Consider the following 12080-nt stretch of genomic DNA (forward strand, 5'->3'; position numbering starts at 1 on the left):
AATAGCAACAAAGTAAGTTTTATACTATCGATTTCAGCCTATGCAGGTTGTTTTGGGTTCATTTCAATCAGTGATGCTCATGGAGATCTATGCATATTTGGTTTATTTACCAAACAGGAGATAGCAGGAGGGCCACGGCACCCAGGAAGTTTCCAGGCACGCAGATTCAGTAACTCACTTGAACATCTGGCCACATCTACTCTTGTCAGTGTCTCTTTTGTCTGATGCACGGCCCCTTCCCATGCTCCTTCTCCTGCTTTTCTTTAATGCGTGTTTGAGCAGATGACGTGTTTTTCCACCTCTGCTAACTGTTCTTTGCCGCATCGCTTTGAACATTGTTATTGTGGTGGGGAGCCCTGTTGCCAGGACTGACAGCGGTAGCGATCAAATGCATTCATCATCAGATGGACCTTCTGCTTCATTTGGGCAAACCGCTACTGTGCACTTGGCTCATTCACTCATTAGTCCTAAAAATGTAAAGAACTTTGCAGTCTATTTTTTTTTTTTAATTCTTTCTCTGTTGTGGTAGCTCTCATGGTATCGTCCCCTGACCCACGGCATTAGGGTCACCTGGGAACTTGTTAGAAATCAGATTTTCAGGCCTCACCAAGATCTTCTGAACCTGAATCTCTCAGAGTAAGGACTAGTTTTAACAGGTGCTTCTGGGTGATTCTGGTATATGGTAGAGTTTGAGAACCATTGCTTTAGCGTATTTGTGGTTACCAATCTGTAAAGGTCAGTACTCTTCCTTGAAGTCTTTGACTTAATATACTTCTGCTAAGCTCAGTGTGTAAGTTGAAAATATGAAATTGCCATTATCGTAGGCCAACAATTATCTAATGTTGGTGATCACATATGGGTTCAGCTAAGAGCTACTTTGTGTAAACCAACCAAAACGTTCTTAGACATTTTTTGTTGAATTGTTGATATTCTTAGCTGTGGATAGCGGTCCTGTGCATTGTGGAAGGTTTAGCAGCATCCCTGGATCCTCCCTACTGGATTATGGTAGCATCTGTGAAGTTGTGATGACCAAAAATGTCTTCAGACTTTGTCATATGTGTACCGGTGCTGGGTGGTTCAGGGATCACTCCCTACTGAGAACCATTAGCTAACCCGGCCGCTTTTCCTTTTAAGCAATAACGCTCAATATATACATGATATATATATTTTTCTACCCGAGAGGGAGAAGGGCTGGACATAAATTAACTATAGAAATTAAATTTAGATTTTATATTTGATAGAGATTATGGTAATTACAATTTAAGTTCACTTTCTTTGTATGTTTCTTCATGTCCTGTTTATGGTAAGCAGTATTACCTATACACTATTACTTAGTTTTCTAATATCTTACTGCTGTCAAAGTCTAATGGCATTCTGATTTTGTTTCTCAGTAATTGGCTGATTTTGCCAAAGGAATGTCTTCTTCTCTAAAGTCTAGTATATCTCAGCGTTGGTTATGCTAGATCGCTTTTCTCAGGTATATGGTGTGCTCTTTTAAATCTTTTTCTTTTAAATTTATTTTATATATTTTTTAAGATTTTATTTATTTATTTGAGAGAGAGAGAGAGAGAGAGAGAGAGAGAGAGCATGAGAAGGGAGAGGGTCAGAGGGAGAAGCAGACTCCCTGCCAACCAGGGAGCCCGATGCGAGATTTGATCCTGGGATTCTAGGATCATGACCTGAGCAGAAGGAGTCGCTTAAACCAATAGAGCCACCCAAGCACGCCTCCCCCTTTTTTTAATTTAAAGGAAGTTTTCATTTTATAACTTTTTCTTCTTTAAACACTTCCCTTGTTTTGGATTTCTTTTCTTTGAGGACTCCTATTAAAAGTAGGAGCTGAACATTTTTTCATGTATCTCTTAGCCATTTGTTTGTCTCCTTTGGAGAAGTTTCTATTCATGTCTTCTGCCCATTTTTTGACGTGATTATCTTTTTTGTGTGAGTTGAGTTTGAGGAGTTCTTTATAGATCCTGGATATTAGCCCCTTTTCTGTGGTGTCGTTTGCAAAAACCTTCTCCCATTCTCTGTGTTGCCTCTTTGTTTTGTTGACTGTTTCCTTTGCTGTGCAGAAGCTTCTGATCTTGATGAAGTCCCAAAAGTTCATTTTTGCTTTTGTTTTCTTTGCCTTTGGAGACATGTCTTGAAAGAAGTTGCTGTAGCCGATGTTGAAGAGGTTACTGCCTGTGTTGTCCTCTAGGATTTTGATGGATTCCTGCCTCACATTGAGGTCTTTTATCCATTTCAAGTTTATCTTTGTGTAAGGTGTAAGAGAATGGTCAAGTTTCATTCTTCTTTATATAGCTATCCAATTTTCCCAGCACCATTTATTGAATTGATTTTTTTTCCTGCTTTGTGGAAGATTATTTGACCATAGAGTTGCGGGTCCATATCTGGGCTCTCTAGTCTGTTCCACTGGTCAGAAGACATGAACAGACCCTTCTCCAAAGAAGACATACAAATGACTAACAGACACATGAAAAAATGTTCATCATCATTAGCCATCAGGGAGATTCAAATCAAAACCACATTGAGATACCAACTTAAACCAGTTAGAATGGCCAAAATCAACAAGACAGTAAACAACAAGTATTGGAGAGGATGTGGAGAAAGGGGAACCCTGCTACACTGTTGGTGGGAATGCAAGTTGGTGCAGCCACTTTGGAAAACAGTGTGGAGATTCCTTAAGAAATTAGAAATAGAGCTACCCTATGACCCTGTAATTGCACTACTGGGTATTTACCCCAAAGATACAGACGTAGTGAACAGAAGGGCCATCTGTACCTCAGTGTTCATAGCAGCAATGGCTACAGTCGCCAAACTGTGGAAAGAGCCGAGATGCCCTTCAACAGATGAATGGATAAGGAAGATGTGGTCCATATATACAATGGAGTATTATGCCTCCATCAGAAAGGATGAATACCCAACTTTTGTATCAACATGGATGGGACTGGAGGAGATTATGCTGAGTGAAATAAGTCAAGCCGAGAGAGTCAATTATATGGTTTCTCTTACTTGTGGAGCATAAGGAATAACACAGAGGACATTGGGTGAAGGAGAGGAGAAGTGAGTTGGGGGAAATCGGAGGGGATACAAACCATGAAAAGCTGTGGACTCTGAGAAACAAACTGAGGGTTTTGGGGAAATCGGAGGGGGATACAAACCATGAAAGGCTGTGGACTCTGAGAAACAAACTGAGGGTTTTGGAGGGGTGGGGGATTGAGAGGGCCTCGTGGTGGGTATTAAGGAGGGCACGTATTGCATGGAGCACTGGGTGTGGTGCATAAACAATGAATCTTAGAACTCTGAAAAAATAAAATAAAAAAAAAGTAGGGGCTGGTCTTTTTTTGCCTATCTTTTATATCACTTTCTCAAATCTTTTTATATTTAAGAAATTTCTTTCTTTTCACCTTTTTTTTCTTAAGGCATTATTTATTATATTCACTCACCCTTGTGTTCTTTCAAGTTTAGTGTTTTTTGAAATATTTTCTTCATATTCTATCACCTTATTTCTAAGTTTTCATAATTATGATGTGTTTTTTTCAATATCTTATACTCTCCCTTCCTTCCTTCCTTCCTTCCTCCCTCCCTCACCCTCCTTCCTTCCTTCCTTCCTTCTCTTACTCTCTCTCTCTCTCTTTCTTTCTTTCTTTTGGACAGCTCCCTCAGAAGCTGTGGGGGAAATAATAGTTATAGTTTGCTGTTTTATGGGCATGTCTGTCTTTCATTGTCTTTAGGGATGTTAGTCATGTTAGTCCATTCTTTATGCTCTTTTTCTTTTGGTAGCTGTATATGGAATTATATCATGATCCGTCTATGTTTCTCCTTTTTATGTGAAACTAGTTTCATAAACCCTAGAAGGCAGTGTAGTTCAGGGTAGCTTTTCTAATTTCATGATTCTAGAGCTCCTTCTTATTTTTTTTATTATTATTTTTTTTTACCTTTTATACCTAATTTTAAAATAAGATGCTTTACTTTCTGAAGTTTCTGGGCTCTATTTCTCTACATTTCTTTGGACCTTGTCTTCCCTTTGTGGTATTTTGTTTCTATCCATTCCGTTCAGATACTATTTCCTAGAATTTTTCTTCAGAGTGGCCCTTTGTTCTAGATGTTTTGAGAGTTCATAGGGATAAGACTGGTTTAGCTCCTTCAGATATTATTGTAGACACATTGAACTTATCAATTATTGGAGTGCACAAAATCATTTATAGTTTTAACTGCTGTCCATACATGCAAGATCTTGGGTTTATGTGGGAAATCTTTTTAAATTATGTTCAATTAGCCAATGTATAGTGCCTCATAAATTTTTGATGTAGTGTTCAACGATTTCATGTGGGAAATCTTATCACTTGGTTATGTCGTCATTGTTGTGTTTGAGTTTTTAATTTTACTCTCCTTGTTGCTCTGTTTTTGTGGGGAATTCAGGAAAATTCAAAAGCCATGTGTCTACTGTTGCCGCCTTTATTTTGTTCATATTTATTGAGGTATTATTGGCACACAAAGAAGCTGCACATATTTAAAATGTAGTCTCATGAGTTTTGGCATATGTATATGGCCATGAAATCCTCACCATGATCAAGATAATAAACCTATCAATTACCACTGAAGCTTTTCTCATGCCCCTTTGTAATCCTCAATTCATTTTTTTCTCATTCTCCAGGCAACAGCTGATCTGCTTTCTGTCACCATAGTTTAATGTGCATTCCCTGTAATTTTAGATGAGTGGAATCCTACAGTACTGTGGCTTCTTTCATTCAGCATAATTACTTTGAAATTCACCCATGTTGTTGTGTGTATCAATAGCTCATTCCTTTTTATTGCTAAAAGTATTCCACTGTATAAATATATCAGAATTTGGTCATCTACCCCCTTATTAGTGAACATTTGGGTTGTTTCAGTTTTTGTCTATTACAAACAAAGCTGTGATAAGTATTTGTGTTCACGCGTTTCTGTGAACATATGCTTTCGTTTCTTTTGAGTAAATAAGAGTGGAATGTCTAGGTTGTTTGGTAGGTGTAAATTTTTAAGGGATTGTCAATCTTTTTCAAAGTATTGTACCAGTTTCCATTTCTACCAGTAGTATGTGATGCCACTAGTAGTATATGATTGCCAACATTTGGTATGTTCGATCTTTATAAATTTAGTCATTCTAGTGGATGTGTAGTGGTATCTTATTATAGTTACAACTTGAATTTACCTAATGATTAATTTTGTTGAGCATCCTTTTCTTGTGCTTGTTTGCCATTTGTATATTTTCTTTGGTGAAGTTTTGAAATCTTTTGTCCACTTTTTTTTATTGGATGTTCTTCTTATTTAGTTTGAGGGCTTTATGTATTCTAGATATGAGTTATTTGTTGAATATATATCTTGCAAATATTTTATGCCAGGCTGTGGCTTGCCTTTTTGTTTTTGTAGTAATCAGTGTCTTTGGAAAGCAAATGTTTTCAATTTTTAAAAATTTTTTTAAAAATAAAAAAAATTTTATTTTCTCTCGTTACATGCAGTGTAATATTGGTTGCAGGAGCAGAATTTAGTGATTCATCATTTATATATAGCACCCAGTACTCATCACAAGTGCCCTTCTTAATACCAGCAAATGTTTTTAATTTTGATGAAGTTCTTTTTGTTATATTTTTTCTTTCATAATTTACATCTTTTGTGTCCCATTTAAGAAATATTTGTCAAACCCAAGGTCACTAAGATTGTCTACTAAGTTTTGCTCTGAAAGTTTTATAGTATTGGCTCTCTTACATTCAAACCTGTAATCTACACTGAGTTAATTTTTTGTGTATTGCTTCAGGTTGGGGAAAGATTCATTATGTTTTGCATGTGGCCATCCATTTGTTCCAGCGCCATTTGTTGGAAAGATGATCACTTCCTCATTGAATTATCTTGTCACCTTTGTCAAAAATCAATCATGTATTTATGTTTGAGTCTATTTCCTGGACACTTGATTCTTTTTCATTGATCTATAGGACTGTCTTTATGCTGGTGCCACACTTTTTTATTAGCTTTATTATTTATTTTTATTAACTTTATTATTTTAGCTTTTAGTAAGTTGTGAAATAAGATAATATTTGCCCTACTATAACCTTATTTGTATTCAGATTTGTTTTGGCTATTCTAGATCTTTTGCATTTCCATATAAATTTTGTTTTTGCTGTAGACAATAATGTCGTCTGTGACTAAAGCCAATTTGACTCTTTCCTTTGCAATCCATAAGCCTTTAATTTCTTTTTATTGCTTATTTCCCTGGCACAAACCAAGCCTCCAACACTGTGTTGAATAGAAATGGTAATAGTGAACATCTTTGTCTTATTCCTGATTAGAGAGAAAGCATTCATTTTTTTACCATTAAATATGAAGAAAGCTGTACAATTTTCATAGATGCCCTTTATCTAAAGAGCATTGGTTACCTAGGAATTTTTGGTTTGCTGATAGTTTTAAATCATGAGTCAGTGCTAGATTGGTCAGATTTCTGTATCTATTGAGATGCTCATATGTGTTTTTAAAGAATTCTGTCATATTGATTTTTTAAAAAATTAAACTTTTTATTTTGAGATAATATAGATTCATATACAGTAGTAAGAAATAATACAGAGATACCAGTGTACACCCCTTACCTAGTTTCCCCCTATAGTATCATCTTGAAAAACTGTAGTACATGCACAACCAGGATATTGATATTGATGTGATCAAGATAGGTAGGATTTTTATCACTGCCTAATCACATTCATTTCCCTTCCCACACCCATCTTTAACAAACCCTGGAAACCACTAATCTGCTCCCCATTTGTATAATTTTTGTCTTTTCAAGAATTCTAGTTCCTTCGCCATTCCATATAAGTTTTAGAAAAATGTCTGTGTCTCCCAAAATCTTTAGGTTTTTTATATGAATTGTGTTAAACCTCTACTTTTGTATTTCATTTTTCAAGTGGCATTGTGTTTGTAATTTCAGTGTTCTCGTGTTGAATTTGGGCAAATGTTTTTTATACACTGCTTGATATGGTCATGGATATTTTTCTTCTTTAACCTGTTAATATGATGGATTGCACTGATTCTGAATAATGAACTAGCCTCACATCCCTGGAGTAAACTCCATTTGATCATGGTGTATAACTTTTCATTTTACATATCACTATTTTATTTGCTAGATTTTGTTAAGATTTTTTGCATCTGAAAAAAATTTTTTTGCATCTGTATTTATGAAGGATATTGTTCTGTAATTTTTCTTTTTGGTCTTTGCCTGGTTTTGGTATTTCTATAATATTAGCTTCATAAAGTAATTTAGGAAATGTTCCCCCTTCTTCTGTTTTCTGAAAGAGATTGTGTAGAATGGTGTTAGTTGTTCCTTAAATGTTTAGTAGAATTCGCCAGTGAAAATATCTGGACTTGGAGATTTCTTTAAGGAGTTTGACAAAAATTCAATGTCCTTAATGGTTATAGGACTATTCAAATGACCTATTTTGAATTGGGTTAGTTATGATGGTTTGTGTGTGTGTTTTTTTTTTTTTTTTTTTTTTTCCTGAGGAACTGGTCCATTTGGTCTAAGTTCTCAAATTTATGTATGTCAAATTATTTGTAGCACTCTCTTATTATCCTTTTGGTGTCTGTAGGGTTTGTAGTGATATGCTGTTTCAATCCTGAGAGTGATAATTTGTGTTTTCTCTCATTTTTAATTTGCCAGTCTTACTAGAATGTAGTCCATTTTATTGACCCTTTATTCCCCCGTTTATCCCCTTGGGAGAGAGAGGGAATGAATAGGAGGAAGGGGCAAAGGGAAAGAGAGAATCTTAAGCTCAGCATGGAGCCTGATGCAGGGCTGGATCTCATGACCCTGATCTCATGACCTGAGCTGAAATCAAGAGTCTGATGCTTACTTAACTGAATTAGCCACCTGGGTGCCCCGATTTTATTGATCATTTAAAAGAATGAGGTCTTTATTTATTTTCTGTATCATTTTCTGTATTTATGTTCTACTTTCTTCCATTTACTATTTCCTTCTGTTTGTATTGTGATTCCTTTGTTCTTCTAGGTTCTCATGGCTGGAAGTTAGATTATTATTTTAGATTTTTCCTCTTTTCTAATGTGTACATGTAGTATTATAAATTTCCCTCTCTGCACTGCATTCACTGTGTCCCACACATTTTAATATGTGGTACTTTCATTTTCATTCTGCGATGTATTTTTTTATTTTCCTGGACTCTTTCTTTGACCCATGCGTCATGTAGAAGTGTAGTAGTTTCCAAGAGTTTTAGATTTTTAAGTTATCTATTATTGATTTCTAGTTTGATTCTGTTGTAGTCAGAGAAAATGATGTATAATTTCAATTTTTTTTAAGATTTTATTTGAGAGAGAGAGAGAGAGAGAGAGAGACAGAGAGAGCATAGCAGGGGAAGAAACAAAGGGAGAGGGAGAAGCAGACTCCCCACTGAGCCCGCCACGCCACCGGGATGGATCCCAGGACCCTGAGATCATGACCAGAGCTGAAGGCAGATGCTTAAACAGCTGAGCCATTCAAGGGCCTCTAATTTCAAGTTTTAAATATTTGTTGAGGATTGTGTTATGGCTCAGGATGTGGTCTTTTTAGACATACATCCTTTGGGCACTTGAATGTGTAATCTGTTGTTGGACAGAGTGTCCTATAAGTATCAGTTAGGTCTTGTTGGCTGATGCTGTTGTTGAGTTCTCCTATGTCCTTGATAATTTTCTGTCTCCTTGTCCCATGGTTGTTGAAAGAGGGTTGTGGAAATGTCCATCTACCTGTGTAATGTGTTTATTTCTCTCTTCAGTTATGTAGACTTTTGTTTCCCATATTTGGCATACACATGTTTAGGATTGCTATGTCTTCCTGGTGGATGGCCTCTGTTATCATGACACAGTGTTAATGTTTCTGGTGATTTTCTTTCCTCTGAAGTTTACTTTATCTGGTACTAATCTAGATACTCCTGCTTTCTTCTGCTTTGTATTTCTGCCCTTTATTTTCAACGTGCTGCTATTATTCTACTGGAGATTAGTTTCTTGTAGGCTGCATTTAGTTGAGTCATGTTTTTAAGTCCACTCTGCCAATTCCTGTCCTTTAATTGATGAGTTTAGACTACTACATCTTATGTAATTATTGATATTTTGGGCTAATCTGCCATTTAGTTTTTGTTTTCTGTTTGTTTTTATGTTTCCTCAATGCAATGTTTAGTATTCACATCTATTAGATTTCTTTTTTTTTTTTTTTAAGATTTTATTTATTTATTTGACAGAGAGAGATCACAAGTAGAGAGGCAGGCAGAAAGAGGGAGGGAAGCAGGCTCCCTGCTGAGCAGAGAGCCCGATGTGGGACTCGATCCCAGGACCCTGAGATCATGACCTGAGCCGAAGGCAGCGGCTTAACCCACTGAGCCACCCAGGCGCCCCCACATCTATTAGATTTCTAATAGCATATTGTTTTTTGCCTAATTGCAAAATTAGTGGATAAAACCCACCAATGTTCTGTTCAATATTAAATATTCCTGGTATTAGTTCATCTAATGAGTCATCCTTTCATCCATCCTTTCAAGAGACACTGAACCTCTGCTCTGGGCAGGAATTGTCTTACGAAGCATTACTTTCTCAGATATTTCTTTTCTATCCCAGTTCTTTGGTGGCATGTTTCCTCTGGCTGCCGTGGGAAATCACCACTACCTGGATAGCCTAAAACGACAGAAATTTATTCTCTCACTGTTCTGGAGGCCAGAAGTCTGAAATCAGTATCACCAAGTGGAAATGAAGGTGTCAGTGGGTCTCTAAGGGGGAATCTGTTCTTTGTCTCTTCCGGTTTCTGGTGGGGGTTGCCATTCCCTGACTGTTGGCGGCTGCGTTCCCATCTCTGCTCTGCAATCAGATTCCCTTCTTCTGTTTGGTCTGCCACCTTCTCTAAGTGTCTTTTTTAAGGAAACTTGTTCTTGGGTTTATAGCCTACTTGGATTATCCAGGATGATCTCTTGGTTTTGAGATCCTTTGTCAAATTAATGTAACATTCCCAGGTTCTGGGATTAGGATGCAGACATATCTTATGGAGGGGCTGCCATGTGACCTGTTAGAAGGGTAGTTGATCTTTGAACAACGTGGGTTTGATGGCTTATATGCACAACAAGTTGGCTTATATGCATTTTTTTTTTCAGTAAATGCAGTGCATACATGTATTTTTATCTTACGGATTTATTCGTAACATTTTATTTTCTCTATTTGTAAGATTATAGTATATGATATGTATACAAAATATTTATTAATCTACTATGTTATCAGTTAGGCTTCCCATCAGCAGTAGTTACGTGTTGGGGGAGTTGAAAGTTACATGCAGATTTTTGACTACATGGGGGGACAGCACCCCCTAACCCCATGTTGTTCAAGGGTCACCTGTAGTATATGCAACTTTAATTTCCCCTTTTTGATCTTCTTCCCATCGTGGCATGGGTCTCCTCTTTTACTCTTTTCTCATTTCCTTTTTGGGTTTGTCTTTACAAGTATTCACTTTGAGAGTGTCAAGGATGTGAAAAGATTGTACTGACCTGTATTTCATTGCCATGTTGCAACAGAGGGAAAAGCCTTTCTTCACAATGGGGGAGCTCCATTTAGCATCAGGATATGCTTCTTTTTTTTGTTTTGTTTTGTTTTGTTTTTCCCCCCAAATTTTATTTAAATTCTAATTAGTTAACATACAGTGTAATATTGGTTTCAGGAGTAGAATTTAGTAATTCATTACTTACATATAACTTCCAATGCTCATCATAACAAGTACCCTCCTTGATACCCATCCTCCATCAGCCCTCAATTTGTTCACTATGGCTAAGAGTCTCTTATGGTTTCCTTCCCTCTTTCTCTCTTTTTTCCCCTTCTCTTTTGTTTATCTCATATAAGTGAAATCATATGGCATTTTCTTAGGATATGCTTCTTATTAACAGACGTTATTAAACTCTGAAGCCAAAAATGTAATACCTTATGAAATTCTTTAAGAAAACATGTTAAGGTCTTATGTACAGATAATCACAAAAGTTATATTTGAGGTGGTAAATAAAAATAATTTTAATTAAAATCAGTATCATGGTGTCGGAATTAACATTTAAATTGGTATTGCAGTCAGTCAAGAAAAAGTAGCATTTCCATCTCAAGTGGTGCCACATTGATTAGTATCTTTCTAATGTATGTTTCAAGTATGTGCATAGGTCGCTTAGCTAATGTTTTCGAAGACTTTTCTGTGTGGAAATAGTTTTTCAGAAGAATTTGAACACCTTTTCCGGGTAGTTAGGCCCCTACCGTATCACCGAGATTATTTTGGGAAAGTCTTACTGACCTAATGAAATAATGTTATATCCAAAGGTACCATGTAAATATACCTCACTGAACTTTGGGGATAATGAATAATCTTTAAGAAGTTTCTGGCAACATTTAGAGTCCAGCTAGTCCAACAGTGGTTTCACTGGACCAGAAGAAAGTTGTGCGACTCTGTGGTAGTCGATTTTGTTGCTGTCCCTGCTGTTGTTAATGGTTATTAATATTTTATCATAGTGAACTTTTACAACATCCATACTTTTTTAAAATAAAATACAGCAAACTGGCAGATCACAGGAAAAAATAAGGTAGTGTTTTAAAGGAAGTATTTGAAAATTGCCTCGAGAATTTTAGACTTAAGACACATATGTAGAGTCCTGTTTTAGCATTAGCATAATTAATATCTTCATGCATTTGTTATAAGATTTACTTAATGAAGTTTCAGGTCTGGTTTTATTTTTATATCTAAATGTGTGTTTAAAGTTTAAAACTTTGTCAGATGTCTCAGCATGTATCATTAAAAGCAGATTAATCCCTGCTTTTTATAGTTGTAAGCTAGGCGTTTGGCTTGTAATTACAAATTTTGAATTTGTGTTTTCTTTGTAAGTGCTGGCCAAGATATTCAAGGAACAAGTGTGATCGCAAATCTTCCATTTCTGATGCGACAGAATCCTGCTGAGACACTTCGGAGAGTCTTGCCGAAAGTTAGAGTAAGTTGGTGCAAAAAAAGGTTTGAATTTACCATTTTTCCAGTCACACATTGTCATTATTAAGAGGAGATT

General features: G+C 36.3%; 1 protein-coding gene across 2 annotated transcripts in view; it reads left to right on the forward strand.

The window, feature by feature from the left end:
• LOC111148645 (protein phosphatase 4 regulatory subunit 4) overlaps nt 1-12080 on the forward strand; it is a 100556-nt gene that overhangs the window by 23632 nt on the left and 64844 nt on the right. For both annotated transcript variants that reach the window (XM_022505396.1, XM_022505397.1), the window contains exon 3: nt 11906-12008. In XM_022505396.1, the coding sequence (XP_022361104.1) occupies nt 11906-12008 (103 nt within the window). The remainder of the gene's footprint in view (nt 1-11905; nt 12009-12080) is intronic.

This window comes from Enhydra lutris, unplaced genomic scaffold (genome assembly GCF_002288905.1).
Source record: "Enhydra lutris kenyoni isolate GAN:26980312 unplaced genomic scaffold, ASM228890v2 scaffoldscaffold20, whole genome shotgun sequence".
NCBI lineage: Eukaryota > Metazoa > Chordata > Mammalia > Carnivora > Mustelidae > Enhydra > Enhydra lutris.